The sequence below is a fragment of the Saccopteryx leptura genome, chromosome 6, assembly GCF_036850995.1.
Source record: "Saccopteryx leptura isolate mSacLep1 chromosome 6, mSacLep1_pri_phased_curated, whole genome shotgun sequence".
In the NCBI taxonomy this organism is placed as follows: domain Eukaryota; kingdom Metazoa; phylum Chordata; class Mammalia; order Chiroptera; family Emballonuridae; genus Saccopteryx; species Saccopteryx leptura.
In genome coordinates, this window is record NC_089508.1 from 176,813,423 (window position 1) to 176,839,223 (window position 25,801).

Here is a 25,801-nt window from a genome sequence, read left to right on the forward strand (position 1 = left end):
GTATTCAGGGCTCCCATCTAACCCTCGCTCCCACGCCGAGGCCAGGCAGAACCGATGTTCTCCTTAACTTGTTCTCACTGCCCCTACTCACTCCCTCCCTCTCTCTGACTCTCCCTAGCTGTCCCACAGAGACCCGAAAGGGAGTACACCTGCAGAGGGCCACATTCATGTCACTCTTGGGACACACTGTGCGTTCCCCACCTTTGAGAACCAAGAAGGCTCTCTTGTCTGCGGCTCTGCTATTCATTCAAGCAGTCTTCTCAGCTGGTTGCTGATGCTCTCTTGTTCACAGACCATCCTAACTCAGCGGCTGCCTTGTTCTGTCAATGTTATACACAACCAGTGAATTGAGATTATTTGTTTTACTGGGTGGCTTTATTTACTATCCAAAATAATGTAGTCATAAGATGCTGAAATGAGGTTGCTTGCTGCTTGGTTGATTCCTTTTATTTTTTTCCGTCTGGGCTTAACGATACACCAAGCATGAGTTCTGGTCTACTGGTTTCTAGAGTAGAGTTTGTTTAATTAAACTACTTGTCTCCCCAGGTCTTGCCAGAATATTGTTATATGTGGATCTTAAATCTCTCTGTGGTTTCACATGCTATACAGGTATTTAAAATGTGCACCTTGATGATATGGCTGGTTCAGTTAAATGGGAAGGAAACACGTCTTCTTTTACTCTTCTTCCATTGTTAACATTCAGATTATTTAATGATATTCTTTTGCCTTTCTGGCCTTATCTGCTTATCATTATAGTCAACATCATCTATTCCATTATAAGAAATAATATCTATCACTTACTGAGCATTTGGATGCACCTAGCATGCACAGCACTACATACACGTACATGTAATATAAATTCCCTCCTTCTCACGATAGCTTTGTGAGAGAAGTGTTACTATCCCCGGTCCACAAAGCTGGAAACAGAGGCTAGAAGACTCTGAATAACTTGTCCAATAACCATATTCCTCTTCACAGTCTTCCTGTACAACCTGAACTCATTGCCCTCTTCTTTTCAGTGACCATGTCTATCAAAATCCCCAGCCTAATGAATCCAAATATCCGCATTGTGTGTGCTGCATCCAGGCATCTGAGCACATGGACGTCCACCCAGCCTGTGCTGTAGAGAAAGTGGTACCTCATGAAAGTTTGGTTCCTAAGCGTAGCAGCATCTTCAGTATCTACTAGTCACTATCCAATACTCAGCTGTCTTCCTATATTTCTCTTGTCAAAAAAGTGGTAACTCTTGCCATAACCATTTCTTCACTACCCACGTATTACATAGCAAGTCTGCCTCCAGCTCTCTGTGGAATGGCTCCTATGGTGTAAATGACTTCCATGTTGCTATATTCCATGAACATTTTAAATCCTATTCTTACCTCTAAGCACCAGTGAACATAGGTGACCCCTCCCACCCTGATGGAATATTTGTTACTTTTGGCTTCCGGCGTTACCCCATCCCTGGCCTTTTTTCTACCTCTTCAGCCACTTCTTTCCAGTTTCCTCTGATGGCGTCCTCCCATACCCGCTTTTTAAATCTTGCAATCCCTTAACATTCTGACCCTGGCATCACTGTGACCATTTGTCAGGTCATATGACCCATTCCTCTGATTTCCATGAGTATCTGTGTTCCAATTACTCTCAAATCTGCATACTCGTGGTTTAGAACTCCACCCTGATCCATATACCTGTTGCCTATGTAAACATCTCAATCTGGGAACTCCACAGATACCTTAAGTTGACATAGCCAAAGTTAAACTTGTGCCCCCCTCACCAAAATCTGGACATCTCTTACTTCCTCATCCATTATTTTATATTTATCACTTAGTTCTTTTAACTTTACCTCCTCAAAAGCTCTCACACTCACCCTTCCTATAAGTTGTGTGTGTGTGTGTGTGTGTGTGTGTGTGTGTGTGTGTATGTGTGTAGGGGAGATAGTGAGGCAGACTCCTGCATGTGCCCCAACCAGGATCCACTCAGCAACCACATCTGAGGTCAATGCTCGGGTACTGAGCTATTTTTAGTGCCTGAGGCCAACATACTTGGAGCTATCCTCAGCGCCAGGGGCCATGCTCAAACCAGTTGAGCCACTTGCTGTGGGAGGAGAAAAGGGAGAGAAGGGGGTGAGGGAGGGGAACAGAAGCAGATGGTCACTTCTCCTGTGTGCCCTGACCAGGGAATTAAACCCAGGACATCTATACGCCAGGCTGACAGTACCCACTGAGCCACCGGCCACGGCCTCAGTTAAAGTTCTTTAGAAGAACATCCTTTCTCACTTGGTTGACTGATACAATCTAATTGATTTCCATGCATTTGATCTTGACTCCCTGTAATGCACTCTATAAGGTGTAGTCGTGGCCTGTACCTATTGGAATTAAATTGCATTGGAAATAACAGACAACCCAACAGTGACTTCAACAAGTTAGGGGTTTATTTTTATTATGTAATAAAACAATTGGGTATAGGTTGTCCAGAACTATTTCAGCACATTAGCAACATCATAAAGGGACCAGATTCTTTTTTTTTTTTTTTTTTGTACTTTTCTGAAGTTGGAAACGGGGAGGCAGTCAGACAGACTCCCACATATGTCCGACGGGATCCACCCGGCAAGCCCACCAGGGGGCGAAGCTCTGCCCATCTGGGGCATTGCTCTGTTGCAGCCAGAGCCATTCTAGCACCTGAGGCAGAGGCCATAGAGCCTTCCTCACCCCCCGGGCCAACTTTTCTCCAATGGAGCCTCGGCTGCGGGAGGGGAAGAGAGAGACAGAGAGGAAGGAGAGGGGGAGGGGCGGAGAAGCAGATGGGTGCTTCTCCTGTATGCCCTGGCTGGGAATCGAACCTGGGACTCCTGCACGCCGGGTCGACGCTCTACCACTGAGCCAACCGGCCAGGGCTTGGGACCAGATTCCTTTATCTAACAATATTGATCAAAAAGTTCTATTGAACTTGAACATGGCCTACGTGTTTCCACACGATCCTGCCTCTGACTGCCTCTCCAGTCTGAACTTAAGCCGATCTTGCTCTTCCCACCTCAGCTACACTGACCTCCTTCCTAGTCCGCTAAGGCAGTGTGCTGCCTCTTGTCTCAGGGTACCTCCGATGTGTCCTCTCTAACCCTCTCCATCTAAACTCTTTGCCTGATTTATGCTTCCTTCTGATCTCAACTTAATATCATTTCCCCAGAGAAGCCTTCACAGACCCTCCCATGCTAGGGCAAGCCCACTCCTCTGTGCTCCTCAGCTCCTGTTTAAATGTTACAGTATTTACAGCAGTGTGACTCAACATTTTATTTTCCTTTTTTTAAAACTTTTCCATTGATTTGAGAGACAGAGAGAGAGAAAGAGAAAGTGAGAGAGGGGGGCATCAACTCAGTATTCCACTTACTTGCTCTAATTGTGCATTCATTGATTGCCTCTAGTACTTGTCTTGACCAGGGATTGAACCCACAATGTTGGCATGCTGGGACAACGCTTCATTCACTGAGCTACCCAGCCAGGGCCCTCGACCATTTTTCGAATATGACTCTTCTAAGAAATTATTTCACACTTTCTTTTAAAATTGCTCCCCTCCCATGAAATTTTAGTGTCACAGAAATACTGTACTATCTGTATATCTGTGCTTTATATATAAATAGAGCAAGATTTCTTTTGCTGCCCCCCCCAAGAACCAGTTTTGTAGCCTTAGCCAATATGCCGCCATTGAGAATGCATGATTTATAATAATTGTTACTAAAAGTCAGTTGAAATGTTTTCTCTAAGTCTGTATAGAACTCTGTGAGGGCACAGATCAGCTCTTCAGACTGTACACTGCCTTAGTCTGTGCCATGCAAATAGTAGGTCATTGTTAAATACAGGGGTGGCAAAAGTAAGTTTATAGTTGTTCATAGGGAAAAACATATGATACAAGAATATGTAATAACACAAGAATAAACTATGTTTTGAGTACTCACTACTATAAACTTGCTTTTGCCCCACCTTGTATCAATAGACAAAGAATATTACAATACTTGAAATGGCTGTAGACATTGTATACTTTTTTAATTCTTCAATTACTTTGTGATCCTATGAAGAGGAAAGTCTGAACCCGTCTTCACCACAGACCCATTTAAGTAGTAGGCCCTCCCTAAATATTTGCTGAATGAATTAGTTATCTACTTTTAGGTTAGGAGAATCTGTCCTAATTCCTAAAATGAAAATATTTGGTACGTATCCTGGAAACGACTTGTAATGACAACAAATGTTTTGCATTCGCAAAGTATTAAATACACATACTACCAGCAGCCAGGGAGACAGAAGGAGATTAAATTACTTCAAGGGACTTGTTCCATTCTAAGGCACTGTCTCCCATCTGGCTGTTGCTCAAGTTTGGGAAGGTTTCTCAAGGCCGACAGCCGCCTTCAAAGGGCTTGATTTCGAAATTTGTGGAAACTCTGCAACTTCACTGATGACTCATTTCATTTTAAATCCTTGGCTAAAACATAACCTAGTTCACTTCCTTAAAAATAATTTTTCACTGCTTATTACTATTAGGAGCAAGTCAAAAGTTCATGGTAGAAACTAAATGTAAAGCCACTATTTCTGAAGAATTTCCTGTGATAAGTTCACCCACAATTCACTCTTTTATACCTACCCTGGATAGCATGTTCTTGAGGAAATTGGCTTTCTAGCAAATGGATCTTAGACATTCAGTAATATTTAAAGATCAAAATGCAACCACGTTCTCTAGCCTGAACTCACCGAGGCAAAGATAGTATTTCAGAAAGATTTTTAAGCAATAGGTGATATATGAACATGTGTTTAGCTTAAAATTTAGAGTAACCGTAAAATCATCTTGCACAGAAAATGATGTTTATTATTCAAGGAATTGTTACATTAGTCATAGTTATTGTTTTTTTAAGTCTATGTTGCTTGTATATAGTATAGGAGACTGAATTTAAATTTTGTCATGTTGCCTGTACCTTTATGAGAAAAATATAGTTGGATTCAGAGCAGCTTCTTTTATTTAGTAAGGCAATTTCAATTGTAACTAAAATATTAAATATCTGAAAAATAAAAAGCAAGGTTTTATTGGAGCAGTATAAGGTTTCCATGGGCACAGCTGGCTTTGAGCATTAATCATTTGGCTTTGACATCAATGTCAGCTCTCCCTGTGGGCCCTGTGGTCACCCTGTAGTCTCCCTCTTACCCAGCCCATCACTAGATCCCACTGGTGGTCCTCTTCAGTGTTTTCTAAGCCGTCCATCTTCCCCGCCCCCACCGCCAGTTCTCCAGTCCGACCTGCTGCCGGCTCCCTCAGCCAACCCCCCATTCACCCTCGCTCTCCTGCATTACCTTTCTGTGGCGTGGTGCCCTGGCTGCAGTAACCATACAGCACACTTTAGGGTGCTTTAGGCAGCAGCACTGTGCTTCTCATGCTCTGGGGGCTGGAGGCAGGGAGCCAGCATGACCGGGTTCTGTTGGAGGTCAGAGTTTCAACCGATGGATGTTGGGGCGAGGGGGACACACACATGCAGGCCATAACATGCAACCGTTAATCTTTGGAAAATGTCAGTTGGCTTAAGTCAGATCCCCGCTTAAAACCTTTGCAGTGTCCAACAAGGCCCTGCGTTACCTGGGCCGCCTTGCCTCTCTAACCTCACCCGTGCTGCTCGCCCTTGCTAATAAACCTGGTCCGGCCACGCTGATCTTCATGAACTTCGACTTCCCAGCCCTGTCACCTTCACACTGTTTTCTACCGTCACTTCCCACTCTTAACTAAGTTTGTCCCTAATTACCTTACATATATCAGCAAAACTTCACTTTATCCAGGAAGCTTCTCTGCCAGACCGGGTTATAACCCCTTGTTTTATACTTTCAACGACATCTTTGATTTTCCTTTCAAGTTGTAGTCACCTGTGTTACTACTTCAGATTTTTATTTGTGAGGTTGTCAGTCATTACTTAAACTAGTTATGGAGACTCCCAGAGTGCACTACATTGTATCAGGCGCTCCCTATCCCTCTGGCTCGCCTCAGGAGCCCCCTGCTGGATATATATATATTTCTCAAATAAATGGAATGCTTCCTCTCCTCATTCTTTGCGTTCATCCCCAACCAGGTCATTTGGAGTGTTGTAAAAGGACAGGGCTGGAGTCCTCACAGACTACCCAGGGCCCACCTCCACATTGTATAATAAGTGGGAAAATAAGGCTAGAAGGCAAACTACCCAAAGTCACATAATGAGCTTACACAGAATTAGCACTAAAAATCAGGTCTTTGGTTTCTCCGCTCTCTGATATTTCAGGAAATCAAATCATTCCTTCTCCCGTTTTATTACTACTATTTTTTAGATTGTCATCTTTTCTCTATTTATAATTTAATGTTGCTATAGAAATATATTCTTATGAAGTATTTGTTATTAAGGGTTTTCATTCAGGTTGTATCTACCCAAGCAACATGAGTTAGAAATTTGAACACATCTTAGACTTCAGATACTGGTCGTCAGATATTTTAACTCTGCCTTTTAAACCTGTTGAACATTTTGGTCCCATCATTTAAACCCAAGGATGATTTTTAGCCTGCATTTATTAATACAAAAGCATTAATCATAATTATGCCAGTATTAATAAATATGGCTCAAGAAAGAAGTTACCAGAGCAGATTTCATTAAGCTAGCTTAATTTCTTAATCAATTTTCTAAGCAGTCCACTTAAAACCACTTCCGAACTTTTTAGTTTTTTTTTTAATTATTGTCTATAAAATCAGTTCTGGATGTACAACAAAGGTTTCTGTCTCTACTTCTACTGATTATAACTCCTATCATTGTAAATTTTTTTTGGTGTCCAATTTCTTTCAAGTTCAATTTTCCTGTACCACATTCTGCAGATGTAACTGTTTCTCTCAGTATTTGGTTCATGGCTTTTTTTATTAAGTGAAAGGAGGGTCGATAGTGAGACAGACTCCCGCATGTGCCCCAACTGGGATCACCAGGCAACCTCCATCTGAGGCTGGTGCTTGAATCAACCGAGCTATCTTTAACGAGTTCATGGCTATTTTTAACATGTACAAGTTCAGATACTTCAGTGTTCACTATTTTTTATAAAATTGAATTTCCCCGTGTCAGTTTTAGAGTGTTAAAGAGTTGCGAACAAGTGTTTTTATTGTTGTTTCTTTAGTCAGTTTCATGTACAAAAGATTTTGCCTTCTACCATTTTATCTCTTACGAGTCTTATTTTCTGGTGATTATTTCTACCAATTAAATGCGGTTGGAAGTGGACAAAACCCGTCTGCTTTCACTTGTTTCTCCCTTAAACACTGGGGAAGTTTTTAGTGATTTCCTTTGCTTTTCCAGGGTTGCTCTGTTTTCCTGGTAGGGAATGGAGGTAGCTAAAGACAGTCATCTGTATTGAGTAGACTGTTACCTTATGACATTATAGATTTGGGGAGAAAACAATTTAACTCAGATACTTCTCCTCCCAACCCTCATTTTATAGGAAATGAGGAAAATCAAGGGCCAGAAAGGTTACCTGACTTGCCTAGCATCATAGGGAGAAACAGACTTTGGGTCTCCTGACATCCAGGACATGTAGAGGAGAAAGCATGTCCAAACTGAGCGTCAAACTTGAGGACGTTTTCCAGAGAGGAGAAGCTGGCGTTTTTGTTACTATGGCAACAAAGTATATTTCAGTTTTGTTTTTTTTTAAGAGTTTACCCCCTACCTGTGCTCCTAGGGAAAACAAAGCCATTGAGCGGATGATCTTTATGGTGATTCAAAAACACTTTTGATAGATCCTGTCACAGGCTTTATAAGTTCCTGAATGATTGCATGGAATTAAGTTATTGGGCAGAGAACTAGCTAATGGAAACACATTGATGAAATCGTTTTTGAGGGACATTAAATGGAACTTAAAATAAAGCTGAAATGGCTTTATGGATTTTTCACTCAAACTGTTTATGAACATTATTGCTAGCAAATTATATTGTGTCAAAAGAAAGGATCACTAGGTATGACTTTAATAGAAACCTTTTGGAAATATTAAAATTGAGAATAATTTATTTCCCCTGAATGGACAAGGATTAGATGGGGGCATTCGTCCTGATGGATGGCCATTCACTCGGCAACTTCTGGGAAAGTGAAAAATGGTGCGAAAATCATAAACCAGATAGCACATGGGAAGAAATGGTCTTTTTGAAAAGTATTAATAACCCATCTCATTGTACATGAGAATTGTTTTTACAAGAGAAGTGGTGGGGGTTTAACAAGTATTATTACCTGGGGCCTAAACATTGGTATTTGTCTATAGCTCACAAGAAAAGATGAGCAAGTAGAGAGTGACTTGATCTGCTGAAAAAGACAGTGTTGTCTAGTGGCCAAGGGCATTTGTTCCAGAGCTGAAATGTTAGAATTCAAGTCCCAGCTCCCCCTCTTTGCTGTGTGACCATAGGAAAATGTCCTGACTGCTCTGAGACTCAGATTCCATATCTACAGTAACGTATATTAATAGTCCCTATCTCATGGGGTTATTCTAGTGATCACATGAGAACAGTTTCAGCAGTTTCTATTGATAATAAGTTCTTGCTTTAAAAACATTATTTTTTTTTAAGAACCACAGAGGACCTGGAAAGAGAAGGGATGGTTCCAATAATATTATTTTATAAACTTTCATCTGCCAATTGCTTTGTGCCTGAGATCTTACCTAGTGATCAGCAGATAAAGAAACAGGCTCAGCCAGAAGTCTGGAGGGAAAAAGAAAGTGCCTCAGGCTTTTGAGGTTCATGTTACCTAAGACAGTGGCATCCCTCATTTTTGGATAATTGGTCAGAATAAATGTAATGCATGTTCTACAACGCGCATAGATTTGGCATAGTCAAAAGTTGCAAAATAACTATTCTTAGGCTTCAAAGACCTGATGAAATTATAGGAGCAGGCAGGAGAAAGGTGTGTGACATTACACTTGACAGCATTCTAGTAACACTTCAAATGACAAAGGTTGTCCATTGGCAGTACTGATTGCCACATGGGTAAATCAGACATACATGGCTGATTTGAAAAAAGATAATGCTCTCTTACAGTGATGTTTACATAGAATTCTTGGTAGAGGAAGGGGAGATTTGAGTTGGGGCCATAGAGTATGGACTATGTAAATACACAGAAGTAACTGTCCTTGCCTTAGGGCAGTGGTCGTCAAATTGCCGCTCGCGAGCCACATGCGGCTCTTTGGCTCCTTGAGTGTGGCTCTTCCACAAAATACCATGTGCGGGCACTACCTCGATAAGGAATGTACCTACTTATAGTTTAAGTTTAAAAAATTTGGCTCTCAAAAGAAATTTTAATCGTTGTACTGTTGATATTTGGCTCTGTTAACTAATGAGTTTGCCAACCACTGCCTTAGGGAGATATACAGTGTGTCCGTAAAGTCATGGTGCACTTTTGACCAGTCACAGGAAAGCAACAAAAGACGATAGAAATGTGAAATCTGCACCAAATTAAAGGAAAACCCTCCCAGTTTCTGTAGGATGATGTGGCAGCATGTGCGCATGCGCAGATGATGATGTAACACCGTGTATACAGCAGAACAGCCCTCGGCCATGCCAGTCGAGATGTGGACGGTACAGAGGAAAGTTCAATGTGTTCTGTGGCTCGCTAAATTCGAATCTGTGACCAACGTGCAACATGAATATCGGCACGTTTATAATGAAGCGCCTCCACATAGGAATAACATTACTCGGTGGGATAAGCAGTTGAAGGAAACCAGCAGTTTGGTGGAGAAACCCCGTTCTGGTAGGCCATCAGTCAGTGACGAGTCTGTAAATATACGAGATAGCTACCTAAGGAGCCCTAAAAAATCTGTGTGTGAGCCCACATCGAACTGCACTGAATAGATATAAAACTGGGAGAGTTTTCCTTTTATTTGGTACAGATTTCATATTTCCGTTGTCTTTTGTTGCTTTCCTGTGACCGGTCAAAAGTGCACATGACTTTATGGACACACTGTAGAAGTTCCTTTTAATTATATATTTTTGAAGTAGGGTTCTAATGGCTAAGAATGAAGCATCTCTAAGAATGTTCAAGGGAAGTCCCTGTGACTGTAGTATTGACAGATGGAGCTGTTCACGAGCAGATTGGAGTTGGTAGTGGATGTAGCTGAGGGCATGCTGTTGAGCGTCAGACAGCCTAGAGCCACATTTCAATGTGTCTGTCACTCACTGTCCTGTGCCTTCTGCAGGCCTGTGTCATCTACTAGGGATCCTCCACATTGCCTTCGGCCTAGGTGTGGTTCAAAGGATCACAACAATGTAGGCTCTGGGGAATATATACTCTGCAAACCCAAATTAAATCCACATGTAACAAAAGCTACATTATAATCTATAATCCACTCATTCTTACTCAGTAATTGTATTGGGGTTCTCTGGAGAAACAGAACCAGGAAGATCTATCTGTATACAGGAAGAGGTTTGTTATGAAAGATTAGCTTGCATGGTTATCAAGACTGAGAAGTCCCACAATGTCCCGTCTGCATGATGGAGATCTGGAAAGACTGGTGATGTAGTGAAGTCTCAGTCCAAATACCTGAGAACCAGGGGACCTGTGATGCAAACCCCGGTCCAGGTGTGCTGCCTGAGAGCCCGGAGCAGGGAGAGCAGAAGACTGGTGTGCCAGTTCAAGCAGTCAGGCTGGAAGGGCTGAATTCTCCCTCCCTCCATGTTTTTGTTCCATTCAGTTCTGCAACAGATAGGATGGTGCCACTCACATCGGCAGGGCCAACTGCTTTCCTGGGTCCACCAATTCCAACGCTCCTCTCATCTGGAAACCAGAAAGAATGGTTAGCCAAACATCTGGGCACCCTGTGATCCAGCCAAGTAGACACAGAAGATTAAGCATCATGGTTACAAAGAATGCAATAAAATTTAAATCGCAAGAGCAAAATGAACAATATGTACATAATAAAATAATGAACATTCTTAGGAATGTTACATCAAAAAAAAAGGGTGTATTTTAATGGGACTATGGGTACATCCTGATATATTTGAAATGATGTGGTTTGGGGTCTTGAAAAGTACAGGTGTCAATAGGCAGAGAAAGATGTCACATGTCCTCATACTAAATGTTTCTATGCCTACGGCAGCTGTCAATTTTACGGGTTTATTGCAGAGAATACATGTGTTGCTATATATGAAATATATATTATGTCTAGCATGTAGTAGTCACATAAAATGCTCACTTACAGTAACAGTTATTGTTCGCCAAGATACTCCTTTAATGACTATATATGATGTTAAGTCAAGGTATTACTTTCTGATTTTACTTGCAGTCGTCTTTTATTTATGTCAAAAAGGTTTAATATTCCTACAGTTGCGACAAAAGTAAAAAAACCAATTCTTTCTCCTAGATACATCAGTATGGCAGGATAAATCTAGATGTGGAATAACGGTGGGTGCTGGAGGACTTTTAGTCATTGCAACAGTGCAAGATGATGCTAGAAATTCACACACAGACGCGAGATATTGTTCTGCCCTTTCTTACAGCATCAGAGAACTATACACCCAATGTATAATAACTATTGGGTGTTATACACCCAATGTATAACACCTTTACTTCAAAGTACAAGATATTGCCTAGCTAAGTTTAATTAAAAAACTAATATCCAGTGCAATGGTCTGTGATAAACTGAGGCTTAAATGATTGGAAAATACTTTGGGAGCAGACAGATCAGATCATCACAATCTTTATGGCCAGAAAGGTTCAGCTGGCGTTGACAAGTTGCAAAGATAAAAGCTTACAGCAAAGTCAACAGCTAGATGCCTAGGCTGGGTTGGGGATCTGTGTTAACATTCAATGTGTAAAAGTGCTGAATTTCAAATGATCTTTCTTTGTGTTGTGTTTGACTTTCCAAGATTATAGCATAGAACTTTATTTACTGAAAAACATCTGCTTTGTTGTCATTAGGAAAATACCTTACTGTGTTTTCTAGCACCTACCGTTTGTAGCACCGCTTAGATGTTGTGTGTTGCGTGAGCTGTGTGCCCTGACCACCATACAGGGCTTCAGCTGCTGTTTTTCCAAACATTTCCAGTTGGGTGACTATTAATAGTTCATGAGAGACCAAGCTCAGACCGTGCCATTTCTAGGCATCTTTTTTTTTTTTTTAAAGCCAGCATGGAATTTGCCTCCTGGCCTCTCTCTGATCTTGGCAGAAACACTTTCAAAAGAAGTCCCGTGTTATTTCAAAGGCTGTTTGCATGAGTTGATTCAATGCTCTCCTATTATGGGGCCCTAAAGCCAGTGGCAGAATTCGTGTGTTTTGAGCTGTGTGAAGGATTTGCTGCATTTAGCTGATTGTGCCCCCAAGTGATGCATCCCACAGTCTCCAACCTCCGCTGTTTTTCTTTTCTTTTGTTCACAGGAGCAGAAGGCACAGTGTTCCCTAAATCCATAGAGACACCTAACGTCAGGGCAGACCCCTTCAAGGAATTAAGGTAAGCTTCTGACTTTGCCTTCATCAGTGGCTGTTCCCTTTCTCTGTGAGGCCAGTCGATGACCCATTTTGAATCCATACAATGTAACTGTGTCACAACCGTGAATATGTACACTGGAGGGGCTGGGAAGGACAGGGAGCTATGCTCTTCAAATGGAGTGTTTGGAGTAAGAGGTTGCTTGCCTTGTAATTGTGAGATTTACAATTTATGTTGTTGCGGTATCTGTTTCTGGCTGTTATTTTGTGGTACCAAAAATGTAACCAGTTAAAGAACTAGTCAGTCATTGGTGCTGATCAGCCCAAAGGTAAGTGTTGTCTAAAAGAAGCTGAACTCTAACTGTAATGCAGATTTATTTATTTTTTTCCTATGGAACAAGCTCCCTGTTACCTGGAGGACTTGAGAAATTTAAGAGTAATGGATTTAGGCTAACTTGGCTTTACACAGGAAAGTAAACTTTCTGTAGGTAAAACAAACCCCATTCACACCAAACAAAGACAACTCTCCAAGCATCAGCCCACTTTAGAGCCCCGTACCCTGAAGGACACAGAACAGAGCATCTGCCCCCATAGTGCTGTAAGAGACGCTTTAGGACCTCTGTATCAAATGACGGGAAACCCTGGAACTTACCTCGGATGAAACCTCCAGTCCCAGGTAAGTTTTCTGAGTCAGCACAACAAAATATGGACTTCGGGTAGTTGCTGCACTTTCACCACCTATTCTAAAATTAGAGGCATATGCCACAGGAACTAGAAATAAACTTTTCTGATGGGAAGCATGACAAGATGTTACTAGGTGGTTTTAAAACTGGTCTTTTGTTTGCATCTGTTCACACTGGGGCATGCTTAATAACCTGAACTGAGTCAGAAGCCCAGAAATGTTCATTTAGCCCCTGCATCCTTCTGGAAGGTTTTCTTAATGGCATGTTATGGGGAGACTCTCTGCCCAGTGGAAGGATAATGAAATGTGGTTGAACGGTTAGTCTAGATCAGTGCGCCTGTAGAGTACTTCATATCAGTCAGTGCAGTGGTGCCACATGGTACTCTGGGCTAGTGATTGAAATTGACCTTGGCTGCTGAGTAAATAGGTAATGAACTTGGTGACTGAGTCTTGTGGGCTCTGGCCTTGCAGTTGGGTCAGTTCTACTGACCCAGCATGGTTGTGCTGGTGTGTCTTCTGGACTTAGGGAAGTAGTGTCATCTAAGGGAGGTCCCTAGACTCGGACTGGCAGGTAGCGCTGAGGGAACTGTCCAGGTGAAGAGGAAACGGTTATTCCTCGGGCGCAGCAGGAGGGGGGGAGGACGGCAGCGAGTGAGTCAGGGACCTACTGCAAACCCACCAGGTGACCTTGAGCTAACCCAAGAGCCTTGCTGTCTGTAAACAGCCAGGTCACTCCTAGCTCCAAACAGCTGATCCCTGTATATTGTTTTACTTTTTTATTTTAAAAATAAATTTAGATTTAAGGAAGAATCCATACAGATTATTCCCATGTGTCTTGCAACTGGTATTCTCCAATGTTAACATCTTACACGTCTATGATACATTGATCAAGCTAAGAAGTTCGCATTGAAACCCTTTAAGATCTTACTTTACGGAAGAGTTGTTTAAAAGGATGCAATCACCTGAATGTCTTATAGAGGAAAAAATATATACAAAAAGGAGATGAACAGAAAAGTCATTTGTTGAGATGTAGATTAACGGCTCTTTAAAGCCCCAATGCAGTCAAGTTGGAATGTTTCTAATACGTGTTTTTACAACTCTTCTGTACCCAGATTTTCTTTGTCTTAAATTATCAATGGGAAACAAATTGAGTTAGAAGACCACAGCTTATTTATACATACACCGCCTTCTAAAATAAACAAGCAAAATTTAAATATCCAACACATCCCACACTAACCCCCATCAATCAAACCTGAGAAAATAGCCTCTATTTCAGAGACTTTCTCTGTTGGAATAGCTTTTGTTTCCTCAAACCCTTATCTTGGCTGCTGGGTGAGGGGGGGGTGGTTCTTTTTTTGTTGCTGTTTGCTTGTTTGTTAATGAGAAGCAGCTTTTAGGCCTCCGGCATTTCTGCTTAAAAGATCTCAACTCTCAGAGAACTTGAGGGTAGCTTCCTTTGAGCTAGAGTTCTGGTTTCCTGCTTTTCTTTTCAGAGTTACTATAGTTACCATATCTGCCGTGTGTGCTTAAGGTGTTTGTAAATAATCCAGGGTTGCGCTGAAAATCACAAAAGAGGGTTGCTGCTCTTCAGACAAATAATGACTATTGGAGGGTCTGTGCCCAATACTCGCCTGGGATGGAGTTTGCTGACCATTCTGCAGAGCTATTCTGAAGTAACGACATGTCATTCTAGAGCAGGGGTAGTCAACCTTTTTATACCTACCGCCCACTTTTGTATCTCTGTTAGAAGTAAAATTTTCTAACCGCCCACTGGTTCCACAGTAATGGTGATTTATAAAGTAGGGAAGTAACTTTACTTTATAAAATTTATAAAGCAGAGTTACAGCAAGTTAAAGCATATACTAATAATTACTTCCCAAGTACTTTATGTCGGATTTTCGCTGTTTGGCAGAATAAGTCTTTATAAAACAATTTACTCTAGTTAAATCTATCTTTTTATTTATACTTTGGTTGCTTTGCTACCGCCCACCATGAAAGCTAGAATGCCCCCTAGTGGGTGGTAGGGACCAGGTTGACTACCACTGCTCTAGAGTCAAGACTATACTTAAACATATACCAGGCGCTATACCTATCCTTTGGGGGTGGGGTGGGGAAGAAAACCTCACTTTGAATAGAAACTGGATTTGAATAAATTCATGACTTTGAAGTGTGAATATTTTAAATGTTCTCTTGTTCACTATTTTTCTTCCTGGAGTCTATATAAAGACATATGGAAAACTCCCTAATCTCAGGCTGTGCGTGATCTGAGACAGGAAATAGGCCATGTGGTTCTGCATATGTATGCTCTGTAAGAACAGAGGCAGCTTTTGAATGCCTATTTTGTTCTAAGGACTCTTTTCAACCGTGAAGTTTCCTTGTAAAATTCTGCTCCTACAGGAACAGGAAAAAGATTGTGAAACCCTAATTTTCCAGCTATATGTTAGGGCTTAAAAGTACTGAAAGAGAAAAGGTATTATGGACCACTCTGCATATCCAGCCAACGGTGTTCCTCTGAATATAACTAAGAGCTGGGAAGGGACCACAGCAGGGCAAGAAGCCAAAGGTCTTTGTAAAAGAGTTCTTCATCATCTACTGGACTGACACACTCTCACATGACATACAATTACACAGGAATGGGTGACTCGATTTTCCATTTAGTGTCAAGGAAGCCATTGTTTTCCAAGTATTTTGCGATGTGTAGTAGGAGTCGGGGCATGTGCTAAATACTTGGGATGCAGAGCTGCATGAGTACTCAAATAGTTAAGGAGAATAAGACAGAAGTGAACCTCAAAATGTAAGGTAATGAGGTAAGGGCTGGGACAGATGTATGAACCAAGTCAGAGGAAACACAGAGAATGACAAAATCTACCTGAGAGATTTGAGTAAGGCCGCCCACCGGAAGTGACATTTTAGTCATGAGAAGAAAGAAAAGATAAAACCCAAGAAGTAGGCTTCAGAATTCATAAAACATGGCTCTCTGGAGCCATGTCATAGAGGGGCTAATGACCCAAAATACTTCTGTGGCTGCTAGAAATGTTGCTGTGTTGGTTACAAACATGAAGGTTTGTAATTTCCTTATGACAATTGTGTTCTTTAATAAATTGTGTGAAGGCAATTTCAGATATGGCCACAAAGGACTGTAAAGATTGTTACAGGTTTCAGAAATGAATACAGAACATAATTCAAGGCTGAAAGATTCATTGATAATAAGCCCATGATACAGCCCTGAATAAATGAGGCATTTCTTTGTTACTGTTTATTATTCTCCATGTTGTTACCAAGAGTTTAATGATAAAGCTGAAGAATTCCAAGATGTATCCTTTACTCTCAAGTGTGCACTTGAATATTCTGTAAGATTTTTTTTGAAAGGATAGAAACTAAATCTGAACTCCTTAGGGACCGTCTGAGATTTTGAAGTCTGTGTATATCATAGGGAAATAAAGATTAGACAGGACTCCCACATGCTGACAAAAAAAGAATTTCTGTCATTAATTTTACTTTAAAATGTCTGTAGCCAACTAAATATTTGTTGACGCTCTATGATTCATAAGTGTAAGTGACCAGGACAGTCTGTCAGACCTTCAGGGTTCAGTTAACTAGAGACTTGCTGATACAGCTCCCCTTGCTTGTCCTCCCTGAAAGTCACATCCCAAAAAATACTGGATCAACTGTCGGATCAAAAATAAAAATGACACACACGCACATATACACACATATACATATATGTAAGGAGAGAGAAAGACATAGAAACAGAGAGAGAGAGAGACAGAAATGGGGGAGAGAAGCCTGACCTGTGTTGGCGCAGTGGATAAAACATCGACCTGGAAATGCTGAGGTCGCCGGTTCGAAACCCTGGACTTGCCTGGTCAAGGCACATATGGGAGTTGATGCTTCCAGCTCCTCCCCCTTCTCTCTCTCTGTCTCTCTCTCTCCTCTCTAAAAATGAATAAATAAAATTAAAAATAAAATTAAAAAAAAAAAGAAATAGGGGAGAGAAGCTAAATGGGACAGCACGATTGTGGAAGAAACCTTTACATTTTCTCCCTTCTACCCATTTTGCAGACATGTTCTGTAATTTCCTGTATCTTCTCTTTCCTCTCTTCCATCTCCTCAATATACTCAGACTGTTTTAGTTTTGTTTTGCTTGTGTAAGATTCAAAATTCTTAGATCATATGGTGTGAATATTGAAGTTATTTAAAGGAGAAATGAAAAGAGACAGTGGGCCAAGTAATAGCATAGTTACTTAAGGGAATCATCAAATAGAAGAATTGTGAACTGATGTCCCTGTTGGTAAAGACACTGTGCTTCGAGGGTGTACTGCGATGGGTATGAATTTTACACCCCCCCCCCCCCCAGCGCCTATCTGCTTTATGAAGTTGGACAAGTCTCTGGAGCTCTCCTAGCCTCGGTGTCTAGAACAGGGAAGAAACCCAGTGAATAGTAATTCAATAGATGTTAGCTGTCGGGAGGAGAGGCAGGCAGCTGGTCACCGGACTCAAAAACTCAGATAGACGTTTCCAGACTTGTTTCATTTCTTCAACCCATAAAAAGTTCCCATCAAGTAATGGAAATCAACAATTGTTTTTCAATTAAGGACAAAAACAAAACAAGTATTGTAAATTTTTACCTACTATTAACAGCAATGTATATAAAAGAAAATATATTTCAACTAACGGAGTAGAGAAGACATAACCTTAAAATAAGCACAGCCCCATAAACTGAATACTATATTAACATGTCATTATCTTGCCTCCATTTTGCCAAAGATGCTAGTGACTGCAACACTTCTCACATAGTATGGTGCCTGCCCGCCTCCGATGGGGGTCTAAAAGCCACAGGCCAGCGCTCAAAGAGGTCCACTTGATTTTAAGCTTCTCCTATTTGAAAGCTCATCTTTCAAGACCAGTTGATTCATTTTTATGTTCCTTTTCTTCCTGTCTCTCTCCCTTCCTCCTGTATTCCAAAATGCTATCATTCTTCCCTTTCTTTCCTATTAGTATTGGTCCTATAGTTTGAATTTATCTACATAGTTTCTTTTTCTTCCTTATCTCCAACCTTTCCCTGAAGCGTCCTTTTCACTCTGGTTCTTAGCAGTAGATAGATCAAGACACTAAAGGGGTGAAGGAATATTTACCCTTCAAATACTTGAGGAATTTCCATTTTTCCCTTTATTTATAAAAAGCTTGTATTTTTTTTTTTACAAATGCAATAGAGATTATATTTTAAAGATATTAAACGTAGGTGTTCTGTAATCATCTCCTCTCTGCATTATACTTCTGCCATTAGAGGTCCAGGAAGGAGAGATAGCAGATAACAGGATGGAGAGAGAGGAGGCTAGGGCATGGGGGAAGTCCCATTCACACAGGAAAAGGGAATTGAAAACCCAACTCTTGTGCTCTCTAGTGAATTGTGGGAAGAAGACAGAAAATGTAGGAAAAGCAGGTTGTGAAACATGTGCCCTCATGACCTTTCTTCGAATCACAGAGGGAAGAAACAAATCAGACAGGTTATAAGGGAAGTCAGAAGCAAAGGGTCATCGTGCATTTTCACTGGGACTCTACGAAGCCAACTTGTAGGGTGGTCTCTCACCCCCTAGACTTGTGGTCGGCAAACCGCGGCTCGCGAGCCACATGCGGCTCTTTGGCCCCTGGAGTGTGGCTCTTCCACAAAAGACCAGGTGCGGGCGCTACCTCGATAAGGAATGTACCTACATATAGTTTAAGTTTAAAAAATATGGCTCTCAAAAGAAATTTCAATCATTTCACTGTTGATATTTGGCTCTGTTGACTAATGAGTTTGCCGACCACTGCCCTAGACTGTCACGTGGCTGGAAAGAACAGAGGACCTGGGTCAGCACTCTCGAATCTCTTGAACTCCTGGGGAAGGGGGAAAAGTAGAGAAGTGGGGAAGGAGGGTTGGTAGAAGCATCTATGTGGTGCTGTGCAGACAGGCGGGCGGGCTCCTGGCCAGTTCCCTGCGTGGGATGCAGGGCTAAAGAGCAGATGGTCTGGTTTGGGGATGGAGTCATACATGCCCAGACCTCAGCGTTCACCAGCACCTGCAGACCTGACCCAGTGGGTGCTGAGTGAGCCCAGCGAGAACTACCAGCACTCACTCACTGAGGACTCGAGTGTGGATTGCTAGCCTGACGCTAAGCAGAACAACATCTGTGGAATCTGAACTTCCTTGGTTCCTGTCACCATAGAGTCACAGAAGTCCCCTCCCCCCATGTCCATAATGATATCCTAAAGAGGGAGAGGAAAATGGAGACAATGTATCCTGAGGAGAAAGTTGAAACTTTTCAATTTACAGAGAACATACCAGAGGAGAATAAATTTAATTTCCCCTAACAATCCATAAGGGTGAGTTTGAGGAGGAAAATGAAGTCGGGTAAGAGCAATAAAGAAATGCCGCCCTGGCCGGTTGGCTCAGCGGTAGAGCGTCGGCCTAGCGTGCGGAGGACCCGGGTTCGATTCCCGGCCAGGGCACACAGGAGAAGCGCCCATTTGCTTCTCCACCCCTCCGCCGCGCTTTCCTCTCTGTCTCTCTCTTCCGCTCCCGCAGCCAAGGCTCCATTGGAGCAAAGATGGCCCGGGCGCTGGGGATGGCTCTGTGGCCTCTGCCTCAGGCGCTAGAGTGGCTCTGGTCGCAACATGGCGATGCCCAGGATGGGCAGAGCATCGCCCCCTGGTGGGCAGAGCGTCGCCCCTGGTGGGCGTGCCGGGTGGATCCCGGTCGGGCGCATGCGGGAGTCTGTCTGACTGTCTCTCCCTGTTTCCAAGCTTCAGAAAAATGAAAAAAGAAAAGAAAAAAAAAAAAAAAAAAAAAAAAAAAGAAATGCCAGTTGCCTTTATGGGTGAGCATGGTCTGTAAATTGACCAGCCGGCAAGACAGAGTATCATGCCCATCCAAAAGTATCTTGTGACCTTGCCAAGCGTGAAAGGCTGTGAGCCTTCTCTCTGTGTCTCGTAAGGACCACTGAGAAGGATCAAGAGGAAAAGGCTCATTCAGATCCATCATCAGGCATCTGCTCTTAGTGATGTTCATTTCTCTCCAATTCTTGAGCCAGCATTGGTTGGAACTGTGTTCCAGACCAGATGCTCTGAACATAGTCCAGAGTTTTAGTCTCTTAAACCAGCAAGATCCTGGGGCCAATGCCGTAATAATCAATACAGTCCACAAGCCTCCCTCAAAATCATTAATACATGACCTATGAAAGCTATACCCATCAGCCATGTGCCATAAGGCACCTAAACTGTCCCTCAATGGCCAACCTGTTTTCATTCGAATTTGAGAGAGGCAATGTGACACATTATTTTTGTGATCTAAGATGAGTGGCTTTTACTTAAAAATTAAAATGAATATCCTTTAGATTAAATTTTTAACATAAGGGTTTAAAGTGTAAAAGAAAAAAAAAGTCAATCAAAAGATAAAACAGTGCCGAGGGGTGGTAATAAGATTGCATTTTTACTCATGTTCTCAGGGCAGATGTGACATCAGAAATAGGCCTGCCTGACCAGGCAGTGGCGCAGTGGATAGAGCGTCGGATTGGGACGTGGAGGACCCAGGTTCGAGACCCCGAGGTTGCCAGCTTGAGCGCGAGCTCATCTGGTTTGAGCAAAGCTCACCAGCTTGGACCCAAGGTCGCTGGCTTGAACAAGGGATTACTCAGTCTGCTGTAGCCCCACGGTCAAGGCACATATGAGAAAGCAACCAATGAACAACTAAGGTGTCGCAACGAAAAACTGATCATTGATGCTTCTCATCTCTCTCCATTCCTGTCTGTCTGTCCCTATCTATCCCTCTCTCTGAATCTCCCTCTCTGTCTCTGAAAAAAAAGAAAGAAAGAAAGAAAGAAAGAAGGGAGGGAGGGAGGGAGGGAGGGAGGAAGGAAGGAAGGAAGGAAGGAAGGAAGGAAGGAAGGAAGGAAGGAAGGAAGGAAGGAAAGGCCTCCCTCCCCTCCATTTACAGCAGAGTGGGCAAGTGTCTCTATTTGTTGAAATTCCTGAGTTGGGGCCACCTCTGTCTCAAAACAGAGCGTTCTACCTTTATTATTGTTTGCATCTTTATTAAAATGTCAGCGGCATCCATTTATTATGTAAAATGTGTGAGGTAGACTGTTGTATTATTCTTGAAAAAATATACAATGGCTTTTAACCCCCCCCCCTTATTTTTCCAAACCCCCTCAGTGGGATGGCCCTGCTGGGTTTTAGAGACAGAAAATCTTCCTTAATTACACCCTTTATGATCCTGGCTCCAAGCCAGCCTTGTTTTATTCCAATTATAACCTTTTCAAAACAGAGAGGAATGGGAGTTTAGAGGAATGAGCTGACAGCCGCTTTTACCTGAAATACGTTGAGAACTTGGAAGTGATCCTTTTTTAAAAACCAGCCAGTGGATATTGTTGTTTGTTTGTTTGTTTTCCTTGATCCAGAATTTTCCATGGTTTGTTAGAATATAATATAAATGAGAGTGAGACTGTCAGCTCTCAGAACTAGATGACCTTGCCTGATTTCCTGCTGGAGCCGGGCTAACTATCATCACTCCTTTGTTTGCTCTTCTTCAGTGGCCCCCACTGACTTGAAGATAAAATTTCAAAACGGAAGCACTCCCCTGAAATTTACAAGCCCTGATCTGGTTCTGGGCTAGGCTCCGCCTCTCATTTCCTAGTCATTACTCTTCCCACTCCTTCCAGCCTTTTCTTCTTCTTTTCTTTTATTTCTTATTTTTGATTCTCCCTGTGCTCTTCTCTCTGTTGTCCACTCCTTCCATTAACCTTTTCATTCCAACTCTCCGCTTTCTGTTTCCAGATGTTCTGTGTTGTGTGGCGGTTCCCTCCTATGGCACCTTGTGTTAATTTCATAGATGTGCTATCCTTTCTTTACTTCTTGATACTTTCAAGCTTCTTCTGTTCTCTACCTTTTCTGTTTTTATTTTTTATTCAGATCTCTGGCTTTTTGACTGGGACTTTTTCAGATGGTTGGTGATCCATGGATGTCTATTCATTTTTAAGAGCTGAGCACTGATGGAAAGTTCTGTTCACATGAATGGGGTTTGTTGGCGGGGGTGAGCTTTCCGGTAAGGATATCAGGCTAGGATTTTGGGGTGGCTGGCCCCAGGTGTCTTAGTCTGTAGGTCTGTTCTCGGGCTGGTCAGTTTCCCCGGAGAGGAGTCCTCATCCCTTGTTTGGGATGAGCTCTGTAGCCAATATGTTCAGGTGGGGCCTGGAGCTCTCACTCTTCAGTATGTAGGTTTTCGCTTAATTCCCTGTGTTCAGTATCGCACTGCTGCCCTCAGCTATTCTATCGCAGAGCCTAGAGTTCAGGTCTTCCATAGTGCATTTTAGTCCTTTTGGGTGGCTTGTAAACAACAGAAACTTATATCTCCCAGTTCTGAAGGCTGGGGACTCCAAGGCACTGGCAAATTCAGTGTCTGGTGAGAGCACACTTCCTGGTTCATAGACTGCCATTTTCTCATTGTGTCCTGATGTGGTAGAAGAGGCACAGGAGTTCTCTGGGGTCTCTTTCATAAAGTCACTAATCCCATTCGTAGGTCACCTCCTAAATACCAGCACATTGGTGATTAGGACATCAAGACATGCATTGGAATGGGGCACAACATTTAGTTCATGACTGTGAGGATGGTCTGATCACCTGAGTATTTACATTGGAGAAACCATCTAGGGGTCTGACAGTCTCCTGTAGAAACCTCAGCCAGTCTTCCTGATTGCAGCTCCACAAGATACCTCCAACCACATGGATGCCTGGTGGTCCCCATTCCTGCACCTGGCCAGAATTCTGCAGTTTGCGTTAGCTCTGGCTTGATCTTCACCAAACCCAGAGGCTCTTAGCATTCAGTTTTCTGTCATCTGCTAATAGTTACTTTTTTGTTGTTTTCTTCTTAATTTCTAAAGCTTTGTCAGCATCTTTCTTATATTCTTTTTTTTTTAATTCAGTGAAAGGAGGGGAGGCAGAAACATACTCCCACATGCACCCCAACTGGGATTTACCTGGAAAGCTCACTAGGGGACAATGCTCTGCCCATCTGGAGCATTGCTCAGTTGCTCAACAACTGAGGTCATCTTAGCACCTGAGGCAGAGGCCATGGAGCCATCCTCAGCACCCGGGGCCAACTAGTTCCAAAGGAGTCACGGCTACAGGAAGGGCAGACAGAGAGAGAAGCAAGAGGGGAAGGAGTGGAGAAGTAGATGGTCGCTTTTCCTGTGTGCCCTACCATGGAATCGGATTTGAGATATCCACATGCTGGGCCAACACATTACCACTAAGCCAACCAGACAGGGCCTCTTTCTTCTATTCTTGCTGCTTCTCTTTTTCTTTATCCTTGTGGGTTTGTGTCCTTTTTATGGTTCATTTACAGTCATTGCATTAGAGCGTCAGGAAGCAGCCAGAGTGGACGTATGTGTGCAGTTCTCTATTTAATCAGAAGTCCTCTCTCCTCAATTTGTAGGCTTCAATCATTCTGTCTTTCCTTGGTTTCCTCTAGATTGCCTTAGGACCTTATCTGGAGCCTTGCTGTTCCCTTTTCTTGAAACATTCTTCCCTTCTCTCGTTCTGGATAATCCTATTTATTGTTTACCTCTCAGCTTGAACTTGACTTCCTAAGAAAAACTCCTTCTTAGCATATCCTTAGGCTCATTACAGTCTGCCTGCTATAGACATGCATAACCCCTACACTTCACTTTTGAATTTACTGGCCAGATGTCTTCTACATTTGCCATTGCCCAAAAAGGGGTTTAGGTTAGATGGATCACTTCCCCAAAACTGTGGGGGACGGCCCTGGCCAGGTAGCTCAGTTGGTTAGAGCGTTATCCTGACATGCCGAGGTTATGGGTTCCATCCCCAGTCAGGGCACATACATACAACAAATCAGTGTTTCTCTCTATATCCCTTTCTCTCTCTCTAAAAATCAATAAATTAAAAATAATATATTTTGAGGGGGGCGGGGCAGACGAGTAACTGCCTTCCTCACATCTGTAAGGAAGACCTATCAAAGTCTCCTGGAGTCCCTGATTTTGCCTGAGCACTTATTAATCTCATGTCTTTTACTCCTATCCATGTTAAGTTGTCGGGAGCCGATCCACTAATGCTGGCTAACTAGGTCACAGCAGAAGAAGATCCACAACTGCTGGTTGACAAAGTCACAGCAAAAGAAGATAGAGTCACCGCAGTAAAGACCAACAGCTGCGGGTTGACAAAGTCACCGCAAGGAAAGGCATGATACTTCCCCCTTTAATCTTTTGAATTAATCTGGCCTTATATCCCCCCTTTTTCTGGGTGTGTGCTATTATTTGTGGCACAGGGATAATAGTACCGTACTTTCCCTGTAGATTTGTAGTAATTTCTTTGGAAATGAGACAGAGGGTGTGAGTTCCACAGAAAAGCCTGTAAGCCCCTTGAACTGGGCTCATAGACATAAGAGGCTGGCTATGATATCCCTCATAAAGGGTTAAGTTTGTAGGAGAATTCCTTCTTAATCATGTTAGAAAGAATAGATTGTGACTTGTGACTAGGTAGGAGGCAGTGGCTGTGTACAGAGCACCTCTCGGCCTTCACTTAATTCAACATTTTTCCTCCTAGCCTTTTCATGTAATAGAGTTAAGAAACATTCCTTTCTTCTTGCTTATTTGATCTGCAGATAGTGATACACTCTGAGAAGAATAGAGGTAGAACTTAACTAGTGTTTAAATATAATAAATAAGTAATATTTGACTAGACAATAGTATCTTAGGTAAGGTATAATAAAATGGCCCATTGTGTGGCCTAGGATGAAAGCGCAGTCAGCAAGAAAAGAATGTTTTACTAAGAGAATTGTCTTTTGACTAAAGGCAATTGCTAGGCTTTCTCAATGAGATGTTCTCATAAGATTTACATACTTTCAAAAAATTCTTTAATAATGAGAGAAATGTAGGAAAATCCATAGAAGTAATAACAATTAATGTCTTATGTTGCTACTAGGCTATCTTGCAAGTGCACTCTGTATATCTTTGGGTGAAAGCTATTCTTAATGTTCTGTCAATTTCTTTATAGGCAAGCCTTTTAGAATCTTGTGAGAAAAAGTAGGACACTGCTTAAACTCAAAGCCATTTATCTGAGCAAACGGTTGTCCATTGTCAGTCCTTAATAATCTCGTCTGCTAATCTCTCTCTGCCCCTTAACTCACAACAGCAGTAAAGTTAGTTAACTTTTAGTACTAATACCTTAAAAGCTTTTACCGATGTTGTTATCACTATTCAAGTTATTTTGTATTTTGAATGATTTGCTACCTGGTTTGTAATTTATAGATATAAATTAACTGTTATCCAGAAACATGTAAACATAGTGAAACAGAAGCAATGATTAACACCATGTAATTGTAACTCAGTGTGTGTGTATAAAAAGGGAGCTATACTAGCATTGAGCAGAGATGCCTGGCAGTAAATGCTAACCGGAGAATAAAGAGAAAGAAAAGAATTCGGCTCTCTCACTCGATTTCGCCGACGCCGTCTCTTCCTGTGGGACCCCTGGATCCCCCCCGGGGCTGGACCCCGGCATTTGGCGCCCGATACAGGGACCTACAGGTAATCCCCCCTCGTTGTCTCGGGACGGCTAGGACTCCACTCAGGGTGCTGCAGACCCCCCTGTAAGAAAGACAGGGTGAGGATAGGTGGAGAATTTCAGAACTTAAGATTTT

At 42.3% G+C, this 25,801-nt stretch overlaps 1 protein-coding gene across 3 annotated transcripts in view; it reads left to right on the forward strand.

Moving 5' to 3' along the window:
* LOC136377638 (delta-sarcoglycan) overlaps positions 1–25,801 on the forward strand; it is a 427,945-nt gene that overhangs the window by 311,907 nt on the left and 90,237 nt on the right. For all 3 annotated transcript variants that reach the window (XM_066344714.1, XM_066344713.1, XM_066344715.1), the window contains exon 6: positions 12,381–12,453. In XM_066344714.1, the coding sequence (XP_066200811.1) occupies positions 12,381–12,453 (73 nt within the window). The remainder of the gene's footprint in view (positions 1–12,380; positions 12,454–25,801) is intronic.